Source organism: Rhinoraja longicauda, chromosome 24, assembly GCF_053455715.1.
Source record: "Rhinoraja longicauda isolate Sanriku21f chromosome 24, sRhiLon1.1, whole genome shotgun sequence".
Lineage (NCBI taxonomy): Eukaryota > Metazoa > Chordata > Chondrichthyes > Rajiformes > Arhynchobatidae > Rhinoraja > Rhinoraja longicauda.
In genome coordinates, this window is record NC_135976.1 from 29,607,492 (window position 1) to 29,625,922 (window position 18,431).

Genomic DNA, 18,431 nt, shown 5'->3' on the forward strand with positions numbered 1-18,431 from the left:
ATGGAGGCGGCGGTGGGTGGTGGAGGAGGAGGTGGAGGAGGAGGAGGAGGGGGGCGCTCCCTGACTCCCGCGGCCCGGGAGCTGCTCCGCACGCTGGGCAGCTGCAGCAAACACTCCTCTCATCTCCGGCAGAACCTGCGGGAGACCAAGAAGTACTTCAAGGAGCTGCGGCAGCCGCGCTGTATCATCAGCCCGGGGCCGCCGAGTGCCGAGACCGTTGGACAGGGCAGCGAGCCCGCCGAGGAGGCCGACGACAGCGGCATCGGCATCGGCATCGGCATCAGCTTGTTGGAAGGTGAGGGGGGCGGGGGAAATGAGGTGGTGAGGGTGTGGAGAGGTGGGGTGAGGGGTGGGTGAGGATGAGGTGGGGTGAGGGTGTGGAGAGATGGGGCGAGGGTGTGGAGAGGTGGGGCGAGGGTATGGAGAGGTGGGGCGAGGGTATGGAGAGGTGAGGGCGAGGGTGTGGAGGGGTGAGGGTGGGGAGAAGAGGTGAGGGTGGGGAGGAGAGGTGAGGGTGGGGAGGAGAGGTGAGGGTGGGGAGAAGAGGTGAGGGTGGGGAGAAGAGGTGAGGGTGGGGAGAAGAGGTGAGGGTGGGGAGAGGAGGTGAGGGTGGGGAGAGGAGGTGAGGGTGGGGAGAAGAGGTGAGGGTGGGGAGAGGAGGTGAGGGTGGGGAGAGGAGGTGAGGGTGGGGAGAGGAGGTGAGGGTGGGGAGAGGAGGTGAGGGTGGGGAGAGGAGGTGAGGGTGGGGAGAGGAGGTGAGGGTGGGGAGAAGAGGTGAGGGTGGGGAGAGGAGGTGAGGGTGGGGAGAGGAGGTGAGGGTGGGGAGAGGAGGTGAGGGTGGGGAGAGGAGGTGAGGGTGGGGAGAGGAGGTGAGGGTGGGGAGAGGAGGTGAGGGTGGGGAGTGGAGGTGAGGGTGGGGAGTGGAGGTGAGGGTGGGGAGTGGAGGTGAGGGTGGGGAGAGGGGGGAGGGTGGGGAGAGGAGGGGAGGGTGGGGAGAGGAGGTGAGAGGGTGGGAGGGTGGGGGTGAGGAGAGGGGGTGGGAGGGTGGGGGTGAGGAGAGGGGGTGGGAGGGTGGGGGTGAGGAGAGGGGGTGGGAGGGTGGGGGTGAGGAGAGGGGGTGAGAGGGTGGGGTGAGGAGAGGGGGTGAGAGGGTGGGGTGAGGAGAGGGGGTGAGAGGGTGGGGTGTGGAGTGGTGGGGTGAGGGTGTGGAGTGAGGGTGTGGAGTGGTGGGGTGAGGGTGGGGTGAGGGTGTGGAGTGGTGGGGTGAGGATGTGGAGAGGTGGGGGTGGGTGGACTGAGGTGGCATGGTGGGTTGGGGAAATTGGGGAGGGAGGAGGTGTTAGACCATTGAAGTGGGTGGAATGTGGAGAGGGGAGATGAGGTTTGGATGTGGGGGTGGGGGGGGGGGGGGGGCTGGGGTGTAGGGGTTGGTTGTGTGGGTGGTATCCGATAGGGATGGGTACGTTGTCGGGGTGGAAGTTGGTCGGGTTGGGTGGTATGTGCCGCTATGTGGTGAGAGGGTTTGAGTAGATGGCCGTGGGAGTTGATGTTGGGTTAAGTTGTGGTGGGGTGTGTTAGTCGGAGGTGTGCTGGGGAGGCTTTGGGGGTAGAAGCTGGTGGGGTTGGATTGGTTGTGGGGCTTGGTGGGTAGTGTGCGAGCTAGTAGTGTGGAAGGGGATGGTTGGGTGAATGAGTGGCAGTGGGGGGTTGGGAACTCTTTGGCTGGGGTATGTGGGGTTAGGTGGTTGAGTGGGAGTAAATGAGTGCGTGTGGAAGTATGGGGGAGGATGGGTGGGGTTGTAGGGCAGATGTGGGTGGAGGGGCGAGAGGTATGAAGGTCCCCAGTGTTGGGACTTCACTCTAACTTCATCGCCAGCTGTCTCTCCCTTGGGTACCACAGCCTTTCCCATCTGGCTTTGACATTTGCAGATAAAGGTGGGCATGAATTCAACTTACTGTCCTGGATTATGCCCAGGTTTGACGATACCGGGCCTGTTCTCACTGGAGTTAAAAAAAATTGAGTGGGGACCTCATTGAAACATAAAGAACAATGAAAGATTTGGATAGAGTGGATATGGCAAGGCTAGTGGAAGAGTCTTGGACTAGGGGTCATAGTCTCATAATTAAAGGGTGTTCTTTTAGAAAGGAGATGAGGAGCAATTTCTTTGTCTGAGGGTGGTGAATCTGTGGAATTCTTTGCCACAGAAGGCTGTGGAGTCCAAGTCGGTGGATATATTTAAGGCAGAGATAGATAAATCAGTCATGATTGAATGGCGAAGTAGACTTCATGGGCTGCATGGCCTAATTCTGCTCTTATCACTTACGATCTTGTGAAATTTAAGCTATCTTGCTGAGGGGTTGGAATATAGGCTTTCCAGCATTCTGCTTTTTTTTGTGTGAGATTCAATGCAAAACAAAACATTGTGCATTTAATTGTGCATTTCATTTTGGTTTGACAAGGAGGAAATGGTTAAAAATACTGCGTAAAATCTTATGTAAGAAGCTGGGTCTTGTTTTGCACCAGTCAATTAAAAAATCTGATTTTGTTTATTTGAATTTGTAAAAAAAATAGTTTAACTTCTGGACCTTGTGTTTGAATGACATCAAGTCGAGGCTTTAGCAAAGCCTGGCTAGTATTAGTTGACCACGATGTGGAGTTTAAAAGATGCTCAGACAAGAGAGAATAATGCAACTATATTTACTCCAAAAATGTTGAGATTGGTTTGCATTGCTTGGTCAGAGAGGGTGCATCACACTGTAAAAAGGAGCTGCAGATGGTGGTTTAAACCGAAGATAGACACAAAAACCTGGAGTAACTCGGCAGGACGGGCAGCATCTCTGGAGAGAAGGAATGGATGATGTTTCGTGTCGAGACTTCAGTCTAGTCAGGGGAAAGGGAAACGAGAGATGTAGAGACATAAAACAAATGAAAGATATGCAAAAAAGTAATGATGATAAAGGAAACAGGCCATTATTAGTTGTTTGGTGTGATTTGGGTGGGGGAGGGATTGGGAGAGAGGGAGTGTAGAGGTTACTTTAAGTTGGAGAAATCAATTCTTACCGCTGGGTTGTCAGCTGCCCAAGAAATGGATGCTGTTATCACACTCGTGTGTTTCTAATTCCTTACTGACTCTGTCTTATTTTTCGCACTGTCCTTCAGCTTCAGGGAAAATAGAAACACAGCAAATTAATGGATCCACCATTTTTTGCTCTATTAATTTGAAATGGTTTATTTAGCACAGTGGCTCTTTACTAACTTTCGAGTTTGCCCCTGTCCTGCTATAACATTTACTCTTTGATTTCGTTCTACCTCTTGTGTGTTGCCTTGTTTAAATTCCTCACGCTCAAATACTCTGAATGTGAAAGTCTCCCAGTATCCGTGTAGTATGCTTCTGTTGCACAGGTAGTGTAGGGAAACCACTGGCCTGTGATTTATAAAGTACTGGAGGAACTGTGGAAGGAAATGGACAGACAGCATTTTGGGTTGGGACCCTTCAGGCTGCCTCCATGGCCATCCACATCTGTCTGTCAGTGATTTACCATTTGCTTTCTTGAAAACCAGTACATTCGTCACTTCAGGGCGGCATGGTGGCACAGCGGTGGAGTTCCTGACTTACAGAGCCAGAGACCCGGGTTCAACCCTGATTGCGGGTGCTGTCTGCACAGAGTTTGTACGTTCTCCCCATGACCTCGTGGGGTTTTCTCCGGGTGCTCTGGTTTCCTCCCGCAATTCCAACTTGTAGGTCGGTTGGTTTTGGTAAAGATCGTAAATTGTCCCTAGAGTGTAGGAGAGTGCTTGTGTATGGGGATTGCTAGTCTGCGTGGACTCTGGGCCGAAGGGCCTGTATCTCTAAAACTAAACTCGCCAGTGTTGGGTCCAATGCCTTTTACATACATTTGATGGTGTTGGCGTTTTGTCATTTGGGATGTTAGTCATATCGTTTGCATTTGGACAAAGATATCTAAAAGTATTGGACAGGGATGATTACAACTGCTGGAAGTTAAATATTAATTAACTTGTTCTGATAGTAAATGATGAACAATTACATGTCTAGTGTTAGGAGGTATTTGAACTCTGTAAATCAGGAATAAGATTGTGCCAGATACCTTCTATATTTCAAATGAGTCAGTCGAACTGTGGCAAAAGAGGCTGCCGTTGAAATATTGCCATATCAGAAGGGGGGGGGGGGGGAACCTCATTGAAACGCACCGAATAGTGAAAGGCCTGGATAGAGTGAATCTGGAAAGGATGTTTCTGCTTGTGGATGAGTCCAGGACCAGAGACCACAGCCTCAGAATAAAAGGTTGTACCTTTAGAAAGGAGATGAGGAATTTCTTTAGTCAGAGGGTGGTGAATCTGGAATTCATTGCCACAGAGTGCTGTCGAGGCCAAGTCAATGGATGTTTTTAATTGACAGATTCTGGGGTTATGGGGAGAACACAGGAGAATCGGGTTGAGAGGGAAAGATAAATCAGCCATGATTGGATGACGGAGTAGGCTAGTTGGGCCGAATGGCCTCATTCTGCTCTGAGAACTTGCAAACGTTTGTCTGCCTTGCCAGTCCCATCTCTGATGAGCACTAAAGAACTTTCGAGAAATGATTTTCCTTCACAAAATCTTGTGAACTGTCTAATCACTTTGTGCTTTCGTCTGCACGAATTCTCTCCATGATGTGAAGGCATGTAAACACTCGTCAGTCGCGGAGAGCAGTGAAATTTCACATTTGAATAAAGACACCAGCCTCGTCTTTCAATGTAGTCTTGTAACATTGCTAAGTCTTCCACTTGGCAAAGCATAAAATTTTGTGCCAAATTATTTTTTTGGCCACTTTAAGCAAAAACTGTTGGCCTATTTGTCGCCATTGAAGCAGGGAAAGCGCCCTGACTTGCACAGCGGGTTGCTCTTTCTTCACTTGGAAGATGTGGTTTGTCCGCTTTGTCAGCACCGCATATTTGTTTTACATTTGCTGTCTTATTTTTAAAAAGCAGCTAATAATTAAATATATTTTGTTTTTCGACTCGGGATAGAAAAGGATAACTAAACAATTATTTTGCGTGTTCAGTCTTGTCGGCCTAGGATATTTGGACAAGAAGTCGTCCAGGAACAGTATAGTAGCCAAGGTTAAGATTAGTGGGTCCAGTTGATGGTTCAGGAACAGCATTTACATTGTGTTTTCTTCGATACTTAATCTTGACAAATCATTCTTCAATATATTTGTTGTTAAATACTTAGTTAAAATGCAACACATCCCCAAAAGTGCACTTAGAAAAGCTGAAAGCCATAATGTGCTCGAGTAACTCAGCGGACAGACCACGCAGCACTCCCGGAGAACATGGATAGGTGATGCTTCTGGGAGAGTGTAAACTGTTTTGCATGATATCCGGGCAAATCACATTGGATGTGGATACATCAGGTAGTGCAAACAGTGCCAAGTGCAGCATCAACTCGTATATCTAGCAGCTTGTAGACCCAGAGGAGACATAGATCTTGATTTAAAAATAATAAAATTTTAAGCACTTCAAATCATCCTTCAGGGAATGATTTGAAAGAGAGCAGCGTTACTTTAAAAAAAAAATGGAGTAATTAATGGCTGATCTTTAGCTTCTGTACCAATTTTGTGCACTTACACCGAGATCAATAGATTTTTGGATGTAAAGCGAAACAATCGTGATAATATGGAGTGAATAACCTTCCAATGTCCCCAGTAAAGAGTTGGAAAGATTTTTCCATTTTATGCTAGAAGAAATTAATTTGCATCTCGGTCTTGAAAGACACTGACTTCCTATAAATTTCCAATGTGTCTCCTTGTGGTCAGATGAGACGAACATTAACTTGTATCAGAGTGATGGCAAGAGCAAAGTATGGAGGAGAGAAGGAACTGCCCAAGATCCAAAGCATACTACCTCATCTGTGAAACACAGTGGTAGGGATGTTAATACCTGGGCATGTATGGCTGCTGAAGGTACTGGCACACTTATCTTCATTGATGATGCAACTGCTGATGGTTGTAACATAATGAATTCTGAAGTGTATAGACACATCCTATCTGCTCAAGTTCAAACAAATGCCTCAAAACTCATTAGCCGGCGGTTCATTCTACAGCAAAACAATGATCTCAAACATACTGCTAAAGCAACAAAGGAGTTTTTCAAAGCTAAAAAATGATCAATTCTTGAGTGGCCAAGTCAATCACTCAATCTGAACCCAATGGAGCATGCCTATTATATGCTGAAGAGAAAACTGAAGGGGACTAGCCCCCAAAACAAGCATAAGCTAAAGATGGCTTCCATGCAGGCCTGGCAGAGCATCACCAGAGAAGACACCCAGCAACTGGTGATGTCCATGAATTGCAGACTTCAAGCAGTCATTGCATGTAAAGGATATGCAACAAAATACTAAACATGTCTACTTTCATTTACATTACATTGATAGATATATACATGTTTGGGACACGGCAATCAGACAAACAAACAATAATAATAATACAAAGTCAAAAATAATGTCTCTAAGTCTATATACGTGAGCCTATCTGGAGGTTATTGTGTTTAATGGCCTGATAGTTGCAGGGAGGAAGCTGGGTGTTATGATTTTCAGGCTCCAAAACCACCTTGTTCTACAGGTAAAAAGCGGATAGGTTTGAAATTGCTCTCCATGGCCTTGACCAAATGTTATCGCGTTAAATCTTTCAAGAGAGAGTTAGATTTAGCTCTTCGGGCTGAAGGAATCAAGGGATGTGGGGAAAAAGCAGGAACAAGGTACTAATTTTAGATGATCAGCCATGATCATATTGAATAATGGTGCTGGTTTGAAGGGCTGAATGACCTACTCCTGCACCTATTTTTTGATGTTTCCATTATTTCATTCTGTTTCAAAAACAAAGAAATGCTAAGGTGAGAGAAAACAGAAGAGAATAGAAAATGTGGAAATAACTAGCCAGTTCAGGTAAGCTAACAGTTTATCCTGAGGTGAAATGATTCCAAACTGGAGTGTTGGAGGTCATGCATGTATCAGATAATGATAAGGTAATCTAATGGTCCAAAGGGTATGCTGGTCTGAATGAATGAAGAATAAATGCGCATTGTTATTGTCTGATCTCATAGATGCATTTATAATAAAAATTGCAGACTGCTTCCAATCACAACGTGGCACTGCGGCCTTGCAGCTCCATGGACCAGAGTTCAATCCTGGCATGTGTGGAGTTGATGCATTCTCTGCATGGTGCCGTGGGTTTCTCCCAGATGCTGTGCTTCCCCAACCTCCCCTTTGACATACTGATGGTAGAATCATTGGGTGGTGTAAATTTACTCCTGATGCACTTTGAAGGGAGGGGAATCGTCAGGCGGGAAGTGTTGGGTGGGTAAGTTGATTTACTTAAAAGTGAACAATATTATAAATGAGATGTGAGATTAATGCTCTCTTAATGGGGCAAAAGGCCTCTAAAAGGTGCGAGGAAGAGAAACATGAGCCATGAGACAAATTTCAAATGGTGCATCACTCTAATAGAAGTATCAGTGATCAAAGGTCCTGCATGGCAGAGTCCCAATATCTGCAGTTAGTTCTCTGAATTTAATCTCCATTTTGTCTTGGGGGTCTGCTGTGGTTCAGAAACATTTTATTTGACTTGTTAATAGCCTTATTCTTGCAGAGCAGAGGTTTGCCTGATGTATGATTGAAGCTAACCCTTTAAAAAAAATTTTTTTTTAAATTAATGGGGGTTGGGGGAGGAGAGAGATAGAAAACTGTTGTTCATAATTGCTCTGGGGCGATATTTAACTTTGGTTGTGCCCAACTGGTTGTGCTTCCATACACCACGGGCTTTGTCAGAAACTTGGTTATGTTGGAGAGCCCCCGCTTGCATCTCAATTCACCAGCATCTGGGCCCGGGCAATGCATCTGAGTGCCACTGGCTCCCAGGTCATGGGCATTAGTTCACAGAACAGGTTAGTGAATTTAAGGATAATTTGCAAGTAATATCTGTTTAATTTCTCTCTTGGTTTTCTAGGTCCTTTATGCTGCATTTCATTCCCATGTCATGAAGAGGATTACCTCCAAGCAACAGTGGGCTGCTATCCCTGCATCATGATCCTCGGTCAGAATTGCTGGGCCAAGTGTCACGTACTGAACAGTCTTTTGGGCGACAGGCTCTTACCCGTTGCCAAGGGCAGCAATGGTAGTAAGTGTAAAAGGCGTCGGCTGAAATTCACCCATGGTAAAAGGACAAGTGTTAGTTTGGCTTTGCCTGGACATTATGTATTGGTCCACCATCTTGCTGCACACCAGGGCAAATGGGACACCATTCCGGAGGAGGACCTAGAAATCCAAGATAGTGAAGATCCTGCACATCGCGCGGCTCACCTGGAAGTAACGTTACACCATCCATTATTGCAGGTAATTCGATGATCATTAATGTGGACATTTATCATGAGTTCGTTTGTGGGGAAGCAAGGATAAGGAATTTTGTCTACTCTTTTATTTAAAGAATTGAGATGCATTTTCCAATTTAAATGATAAAATCCATTTGTATCTTGTGTCAGGGGTTATGTGGAGAAGGCAGGAGAATGGGGTTGATCAGCCATGATTGAAAGGTAGAGTAGACTTGATGGGCCAAATGGCCTAAGTCTGCTCCTGTCACTTATGAATGTCGTGATTTCATTTACAATAACACAAATTACCATATTGTGTTCTTAATGTCTACACTGCCAATTATGTTGTAGTTATGGATTAACACAGATTTTGACTGCTGCATGTTTGTCAGTTATTGTATAATCAATGACCAGACATGATATAACAGCAGGCTTTCATGTGAAGATATTATTTGGGATTAGGGCAGATGTAATATAACAAAAGGCATCATCTGAGACGATGAACAATGAAGGATGTTAAACCTTTAACATTTATATTATTATATATTTAAATCCATCATCATGGATTCTATGGAGGTAATGTATCTAATAACGTATATATTAAGTTAGATTGATCAAATAAAATCTAACTAGCTTTCAGACGTTGTGTGTTCAGTTAAGGAAAAGCGCAGTGCTCGAGCTTAATTGGCATATTTCCGTAACCGGAAAACTCTGTTTGCAATGGTATCTTGCTATTAATTTATTTTAAAGTTTAAGCTGTACGTTTGTGCACTGAAATTGAGAAATATAAAGGTCTAATTCATGATTAGATCACCATGAAGAAAATGGTATCCCAAGAAGATAGCAGTGCATTGGACAGGCGGCAAATGAAAAATAAACAAGATGAGAGGTGATTCATTTGGTGGAAGTACACTACATAAAGTGAATGCACAATCTATATACTAAAACTTTCGTTTGTTATCTTGTTTGTGACTGAACTTCAGCCAAAACGGTACACGACAGCACGACAATTTTAGGCCCACCTGGCCCACCATTGTCACGTTAGTGATAATGCAAGTAGTTTTATTGAAATCGGTCTTATATTTTTAAAGTTATTCACATTTTAAAGTTTAAAAGGAGGGGAAGGAGGGAGGGGGGAAGGGGGGAGTGGGAGAGAGGGGAGGGGGGGGGGACAGGGAGGAGTGGAGGACAGGGTGCTGCACCAATGCAGGAGAGGTTTGGGCCCAACGGGTCCACTTGGTCTACTAATTAGTTAAAAGAGTGAATGTAGAGGAACTGTGATTTCTGAGTACATGTCCATTGATAATCTTATTTTACATTAAGTAAATTAAGTTAATAAAGACAGAAAATGTTGGCAAGGAAGATATGTTGGAACTGTCGTATAGATAACTTGGATCAAGGTTTTAAGGTTGATTGCATTGGGAAGGGCAACAGCGTACATTGTTGCCAGATGTGCTGAATTTATTGGTTAGAATTGTCTTTTGAGACAACACTGGGAGAGTGCATGGGGTGGAAGAAACTGACCTTCAGCTTAGATCTCCAGCTGTGGGACATAAAGTCGTTAGGAGAAAGATATAAATATTTTTTCATGAGGAAGGTGGGGGTTTGGAACTTGCTGTGTGAAAGGTTGGCTGAATGGGAAACGTGTGAATGAAATAGGGAAATTAAGAATAGAGGTTTTGTAACCTGTAAAGCTGTAGACCAAATCTGGAACGTTGGATTTGGCTGGAGACTTTGGCTTGTACAGACATGAGCTTGAATAGCATACTTCTGTAATTCTAAAGTTTTACTTTTGAAGCATGATGGTAAATGATCCAAGTTTTAAATGTGGGTTGACAAATTTCACATGCGACTGCCACAAAGAGAAAGTAATTTGTGGGTTGGTTTTTGGTATGTTTTGATCCTTTTTAATTGAGCCCAAGGTTAGATACCAGGGCTTAACACTTCATAATTACATTTGTCACATGAAAAAATACATTCATATGTGGCAGTGTAAAATGCAAGCTTGTCTGCCGAATTGGTACTGCTTTACTAGTGTGTGTACACTTTCTTCTGAGGTTTTCAGCGAATGCAGGATATCTTTTTCAGTGATATACTTTCTGCGAAGTTGGAAAAATTCCAGTCTGTTTCTTGAATGAGTGTATTATGGAAGAGTGCCAAATAAACATTGTTGCCAGATTTTAATTTTACAATCTCCTGGATAAATTATTCTATGCTATAGCTCAAGATAGACACAAAATGCTGGAGTAACTCAGTGGGTCAGACTGAATCTCTGGAGAAAAGGAATAGATGATGTTTTGGGTTGAGACCCTCCTTTAGTTGTCTGCTCCAACTTCTATAGCTTCTGTGTCATTCGGTTTGAGATGGGGAGCCACGTAGTTGATGTAAAAGTGAGTGTGTTCTTGTTGCCATTCAAAGCTTGAGGGATAAACTGGTGAGGAGGCTGAGTGAGTTGCCTGCAAAATTGCATTTGCCACAGGGCAACCTGAGTTGGCAGTGTATTCATTTCATCTTCATAATCAGGAAGTACATTTCTTAATGCTTAAGAGATGAGCTGTGCTGTGGTGCTGAGCATTTTGGCCTTGAATGCATGTTTTTTAGTAACTAAACAATAAGCTATTCTCAAGCCCTGCCTCATAATAGCGCTCTGAAGCAAGTACCAGTATCGTGGAGTTAAGATTAATGAAGCCCTCTGATTATACCCTGGCTTGAATGTTGTGTTTGTATATGATATAGTGCAATAGAACCAGAGCATAGAAACTTTGGGATTTTGTTAATGTGTTGCCCAATTATGAAGATTGGTGGTGGGGGGTGGAGGGGAGGGGGGGGGGGGGGGGGGAGGGAGGGAGGTGAGGGGGTGGGGAGGTGAGGGGGAGGGGGGTCCAGCACAGGAGAGAGGCAGAATTAGTCAGTTTGTTTTGAGGGGTTTTTAAGGGAAATTTACACTTTTAAATGATGCTTTAAAAGTCAACCTTTTACCATTTTCGATGAATTTCTGCTTTAAACACTTTGTAAATGAAATCACTACGTTCATAAGTGATAGGAGCAAAATTCGGCCATTTGTGGTATTGAGCCAGTGAAAGGTCTGTAAAAAATGCAGCATCATCTTCCCATGCAGTTCTGACTGGAGTTGCGTGCTATCAAGTTTAATTTAACGGCCGTTTCTTTCATTCCCTCTTTGCTCATCTATAAAAAGCTGCCAATATGGGTTAATCCATGTTTGTCATCCTGATTGTTTAATTTAGTGTTAATCTAATTTAAAATGTGCAGAAATTTGCAGGTGACATCAGTTTCTTTTATTGGAATAACGAGCCATTCATTTTCAATTCCTGCTTTGGAGCTACAATGTTTGGCGTCTTGTCATGGCTTCTGGATTGATGTTGACCCCAGACATGGCGCACTGAAAATTATTAATTGATCTATGAGTACGATAGTGTTGCAATGCAGGTGGTTTTGGAGTACTGATCAGATCGAGGCTGTGTGCCCCTTTTGGATTAATTGTGACATCAATTCTAGGAGAGCAGTTTTTAATCTTCTGGGACAGACTCTGCTTCACCTGAAGTCTTTAAATTCCCCATGTGCATGGCCTGAAAGAACCTGCTTCCACTGCCATTCCAGATCGTGAACTGTAATGCTCTGGTATGGAATGCAAGTAATGAAATTATACCATGAGCGTGAATACTACACACACTTTTAGTCTCTCCATTGAAGGGAAATGAGCTTGCTTTAATTATCTGCATGCTAACTTTGTATGTGGTCGGAATCCCAAATTGGTTTGCACTGCAATTGTTTGTAGTCTGACTCCATTTCAATCTCTGTCATTGTTGTTCCACCTTAAGTAATCTTGCCTTTTCCGATATTGTACTCGATCTGCAAATTTCTTGATCGTTCACTAATCACTTTCCCTAAAGCCTTTTACGTCATCGTCACATGCTAACTTTCTAACCTCATCAAGTGTGTTGCACATTATCCTTGTAATTCAATCACTGATTTACCATTAAGCCAAATTGATGATATCCTTTGTTGGAATCAAATAAATACTATCTAGCAGCAACTTTCCCACTTGTGGGCAGTCTGAGTGTAAATTAATTGCCCCATTGAAAGAAAATGTGCATTATTTTGCCTCTGTCTCCCTTGTCACCACCTAATCAAATGCAGTGAACGTTGTTTAAAGCACTTTGCAAGTTGGGAAGTGGTTTCAGAGATGGAATATACTTAGTTCAGATTGGCAACACGTTAATCAAAGACATTAACTGTTTCTCTCCAAATTAGCTGTCTGACCTGCTGAGTATTTAAAAGATGTAGAATATTCTGTTGCGGAATATGCTCCAATGCCACCCTTAGTTAGTATGCAGCTGAATTTATCATGACAACCATTATTTGTGCATGTATGCTTCTCAAGTTCAGTATATGGTCACAAGTAGCTTATCAAATGATCACATTGATTTAACATTTACCATGTCAGCCGTCACCCCTCTGACACTGTCCTTCATTTAATACATTATGGGGGTTTGACAAAATAATGGGTAGAATAACTGACTGGCAACATTACAAACCAAAAAAAAACAAACCCAGGTTGAGTTTAAGGTGTACAACGTAGAAACACCTAGTCCATGCTGATCAAATTGACGCACTGGGCTAGTCCCACATGCCTGCATTTAGCCCACAGCCCCCTAAATCTCATTTATATGTCTGTCCAACTTTCTTTTAAAAGATATCATTGTTACAGGTTCTATAGCATTCTCTATCAGCTCACTCCAGAGTGCTATGTTCTGCTTAAATTGGAACATAACCTAAAATTGAGTTTGTGTGCTACCAATTTCTTTATTTTTCTACCTTTTTCCTTCATTGCTCCCTTCAGCTGAAAAAAACACTAGACTGCAGTCTTGTTCCCAGGGTAGGGGATTCTAAAGTTAGAGGGCATAAGATGAGAGTGGAAACATGGTAAAATAGGTGCAGGAGTAGGCCATTTGGCCGTTCGAGCCAGCAGCGCCATTCAATGTGAGCATGGCTGATCATCTAAAATCAGTATCCCGTTCCTGCTTTTTTTTCCCCCCATATTCTTGATTCTTTTAGCCCTAAGAGCTAAATCTAACACTCTCTTGAAAACCTCCAGTGAATTGGCCTCCACTGCCTTCTGTGGCAGAGAATTCGACAGATTCACAATCGGGTGAAAACCACAGATTTACAACTCACTGGGTGAAAAGATTTAAGAGGAACCTCAGGCAACATTTTCACTCAGCGCTCAGTAGTCAGTATCTGGAATGAGCTGCCAGAGCAAGCTAAAGAGGCTGTTAGAATTAGGATTTTTCGAAGACAGTTGGACAGATACACAGATAGAGTTTGGAGGGTTATTGGCCAGATGCAGGCCAATGGGACTAGCCCAGTGTGTTAACTTGGTCGGTATGGACAAGGTTGGCCGAATGGCCCATCTCCATGCTGTGCAGCTGTGAGTATGAATAGACCTTAATTATTATTATTTTTTGTTTATTACATATAACGTTGCAGTCAGATATCTTTTCCATTATATAGTAAAACCCCGTGATGTGTTATATGAAGGATATGGTGTCAGAGAAATGACTACTGACATGAAGTAAATGTTGAATCTATTTAACTGTTAGACAATAGGTGCAGGAGTAGGCCATTTAGCCCTTCGAGCCAGCGTGATGGCTCAGTGTGATCATGGCTGATCATTCACAATCAGTACCCCGTTCCTGCCTTCTCCCCATACCCCCTGACTCTGCTATCATTAAGAGCTCTATCTAGCTCTCTCTTGAAAGCATCCAGAGAATTGGCCTCTACTGCCTTCTGAGGCAGAGAATTCCACAGATTTACAACTCTCTGAGTGAAAACGTTTGATAAGCTACTTGTGAGCATGTACTAAACCTGGGAAGGCATCAGTCTTTACAACACGAGCTTGAATGGTTGCTTTCCTTAATCATTTGTTATGATACTGTACAGATGTACCAAATTCCTCATAAAAGCTGAGTCATTTGGAAACTGAAATGCTGCTGTTCTGGTTATTTCCGTTCCTGTCCTAACTCTCATTGCAACACATCTGGGTCTGTTTTGCAAAACAACCGAGTATTAAAACCCAAGTGTTTGTTGGAAAATTTCAAAAGTAAAGGAAACTTGTGGTGCTTGGAGCTTGGCATGCACTTAAAGCAGTCTTCATGGTCTGGTTTACTTAGTATGATCTTGAAGGATATGCATCTGAACAGCTGTAAAATTAGACCGGTCCCTTCGCCTCAGTTTATTCACAAATTTAAAGGTCTTTGTTTTTTGCCTAATTTTCAAAAATATAAATGTTCAGCTCAGTTACCTCCAGACATGATTTCAATTCCTTTTGTCTTGATGCAAAGTGTCACTGAACAGAATGGATTTTGACCAAGGTGCTCTCCCTCTATGCCCACCTACACAACCTTCAAGACCTCCATCCAGGCCCACAGACAGCACAGCCCACGCTAGACCAAACCCAATCTCGTCAACTTCCAGTGTAGTCCCTGGTGGACTCTTTGGAAGTGATAATATATTCCTTTATTCGTCCCACACCGTGGAAATTTACAAATTTGACTAAGATACAAGAACAGGAGCAAAAATATCATGCGACTTTGCTCACCATTGAGAATAAATGAACTTTGGGTTCCCCAAGATAACTCAGTGGCTTTATTTAAGAGGTGTATGTATTATGGTGCATGTTTATCCTTGAGACAGAATCATTTCTGGAATTGTTTTATTATGTTTCTTCTTGATTGTTTAACTTAGACCATTAACGTAAGGAAGGTGAGACATCCCTTTGCCTTGTGCGCAATTGAGTATTATAACATGAGGATGTTCACTCTAACCCCATTTTTTGGGTTAGGTTATGGCATATTTATTGGGAGGATGGGCAGTCATAAATGTTCTTCCAGCTGCCAGTTCTGTGCGGAAAAATATTAAGTTAAACCTGAGCTATTTTTGGCAACCCACTAGCAAGCTTCTAACTTTGAAACCCGACTACAAAGGAACCGTGGAATACTGCTAAGAAGCATGGTTTAGACAGAATTAATTTGAGTTTGATCTCTGCGCTTCATTAATCTTGAGTGTTTCTGTGCAGAGCCTACTGGTTTATTTATGGCTGTTTCGGGGTTCTGCTTGAAGCTTTCCATTAATTTCGATTTCCCTGCCTCCAGACCACATGGCAATTGGAGTTTCCTCAAGGGAGCAAAAGGAGAGTTTTGCTGCCTTTGCGCCATGGCTACTGTCCCTGAAGAAACCTTTTTAATCGCACTAGTGTTAAAGGTTTGACATTGTCGCATAATTACTTCACTGCTGCCCTATAGGAAATGCATTTTTGGTTGTGTGCTCCTACCCATGGCGCTATGAACGTTAGTATTCTTTTCCTCTGCTATTTTCATAAATAGCTTAAATATCATAATTCAGGGAGGATCAGTGTTGTTCAACTGATCTTTGCTGGCTCAATAACCTTTTTGTTCAGGGGAAAAGTTAAGTGGAAGTTATTCAAGGAAAATGCGAGCCGAATTGGGATTAATTAGAAATGCTGAGAAAGAAAAGGGCTGGGCAGTTAGTTAATACATAAGTTCATAAGTTATAGGAACAAAATGAGGCCATTTCGCCATTCAATCATGGCTCGTCTATGAACCCCATTCTCCCGCCTTCTCCCCATAACTCCCGACACCCATACTAATCAAGAATCTCTAAATCTCCACCTTAAAAATATCCTTTGACTTGACCTCCACAGCCGCCTGTGGCAGTGAATTCCACAGATTCACCACCCTCTGACTAAAGAATTTCTTCCTCATCTCATTTCTAAAGGTACATCCTTTTATTCTGAGGCTGTGACCTCTGGCCCTGGACTCTTCCACTTGTGGAAACAAGTCCTAAATATATAATCCAGTGATTTTTACAATGCGACAATAAGGACAATTAATGAGGAAAACATAACTGATGCAAAATGAACAAAGTTAAGTATAAAATTGTATTACGTTTTTTTTGTTCAGCTTTCAGAGGAGAGATTCTAGCAATAACTGTTTGTGCAATACTTGCGCGGGGAGTTTTTTGGGGTTGAAGTGGGAAGCACTGAGTCGACAGAACTTCCCTGTTGACTTTCCAGGTACATAATTGGAAACTATTGGTTGAAGGATGAAGTGAAGAGCACCAAGGATGCCTGGATTGGACAGTTATACACAAGACAATTTGGAATAAGTATTGTCAGCTCACAGCCATAAAATGGGTTTTGTTCCAGTTGGCAAGAAGCCAAGGAGATATTTACTTGAGCAACATCTCGTGAGGAAGAAATGAGCAAGATGGAGTTACAGTTTAAATCGAAGGAAAGCTCGATGGTTTGAAACTGAGTAAATTAAGGGCAGAAACTACTGAATGCTAACGAGTGAGATTACTTACCAGACAGAAACAACTCGTGAATGGGCCGTGGTAGAGTGATGTGTTAACTTTACTTATACAAACTATATTCCATATTTGGTAGCTGCAGTAACTTCAAGATGGGTATTTATCAATAATTACTGCTGTTTTTGAAAGGGTGCAATGTATTTACTACTGGGGTTCTGGAGCCTTAAGGTACAAATTCCTGCATATCTCTGAAGATCTGTCCTGGACCCAGTACATTGATGCGATCATAAAGAAAGCCCAGCATGCCTCTACTTTGTTAAAAGATTGAGGAGATTTGGAATGTCATTGAGTACTCTAACCTGTACAGATATGCAGTAGAGAGCGTGTTGACTGGTTGAATCACCACCTGGTTCGGCAACTCAAACGCCCAGGAACGAAGAAGATTGCAAAAAGTGGTGAACGCTGCCTAGTCCATCACAGGTACTGACCTCCCCACTGTCAACGGGATCTACAAGAGTCACTGCCTCAAAGGCAACCAGTATTATCGGGAAGCCACACCACCCTGGCCACGCTCTCATTTCAGTCGCACCACAGGAAAGAAGGTACAGGAGCCTGAAAAATGTAACTTCCGGGTTCAGGATCAACTTCTTCCCCACAATGGGTGTCAGGGGTTATGGGGAGAAGGCCAGAGAATGGGGTAAGGAGGAGGAGATTGAATGGCGGAGTAGACTTGATGGACCAAATGGCCCAATTCTCCTCCTATCACGTAATGACCTAACCATCAGCCTATTAAACACTCCCACCTCCAAATAGGCTCTGAACTATATAGACATCGGGACATTATTTTTGACTTTGCTCTATTCTTTGTTTATTTGTCAGTTTTAAAATATACATATATATATATATGCGCACTGGACTTTATTGTGGCTTTTGCAGAGTACGTTTACGTAACTGTTGTGCAGCTGCAAGTAAGAATTTAATTGTTCCGTTTTGGGACATGATGCAATCAAATACTCTTGACGACGACTTGATCCCCCAGTACCTCAAGGACTAATTATGCATGATCTGTCAGATATTTGAGACATGTCGATAATGATAGTCGGGTGGATTTTAGGTTTGGTGGATGAGAGAAATGGATTGTCACAGAATGAATGGACTGGGTTGAGCAATTGCTTGGATATTTAACCAGAGATTATGAGTGGGCAGTGATTAGAAGCTGTTGGCTGATATTAAATCTTTTGTGAGTGTCTGAGTTAGAGGGAGAATTTGAACAGGCTGGGACTCTCTTCCCTGGAGCACAGGAGGATGAGAGCTAATGGTGTATGAAATCATGAGGAATCGATCGGGTGGACGCACAGTCTTTTGCCCAGAGTTGGGTAGGCGAGAACCAGAGGGCATAGGTTTAAGGTGAAGGGGTAAAGATATTAGAGGAATTTAAGGGGTTACCTTTTTACGCAAAGGGTGGTGGGTGTTTGGAACGAGGTGCCGGAGGAGGTTGTCGAGGCGGGGACAATCGCAACACTTAAGAGGCAATTAGGCAGGTGCATGGATAGTATAGGTTTAGAGGCAAGTGGGACTAGCGTGGATGGTACTTGTTTGTCGGTGTGGGCAAGTTGGGCCGAAGGGCCTGTTTCTGCACTGTATGACTCCAAGAGCAGCACCAAGGACTGTTTCAATGCTGCTCCAGATAACAGTGATTCATCAACTTGGATCTGGGG

The 18,431-nt window shown here is 43.5% G+C and overlaps 1 protein-coding gene across 1 annotated transcript in view; it reads left to right on the top strand.

The window, feature by feature from the left end:
• dstyk (dual serine/threonine and tyrosine protein kinase) overlaps window positions 1-18,431 on the top strand; it is a 60,539-nt gene continuing 42,108 nt past the window's right edge. Inside the window, exons 1-2 of the mRNA XM_078420930.1 lie at window positions 1-295; window positions 8,004-8,389. Of these exons, the coding sequence (XP_078277056.1) occupies window positions 1-295; window positions 8,004-8,389 (681 nt within the window). The remainder of the gene's footprint in view (window positions 296-8,003; window positions 8,390-18,431) is intronic.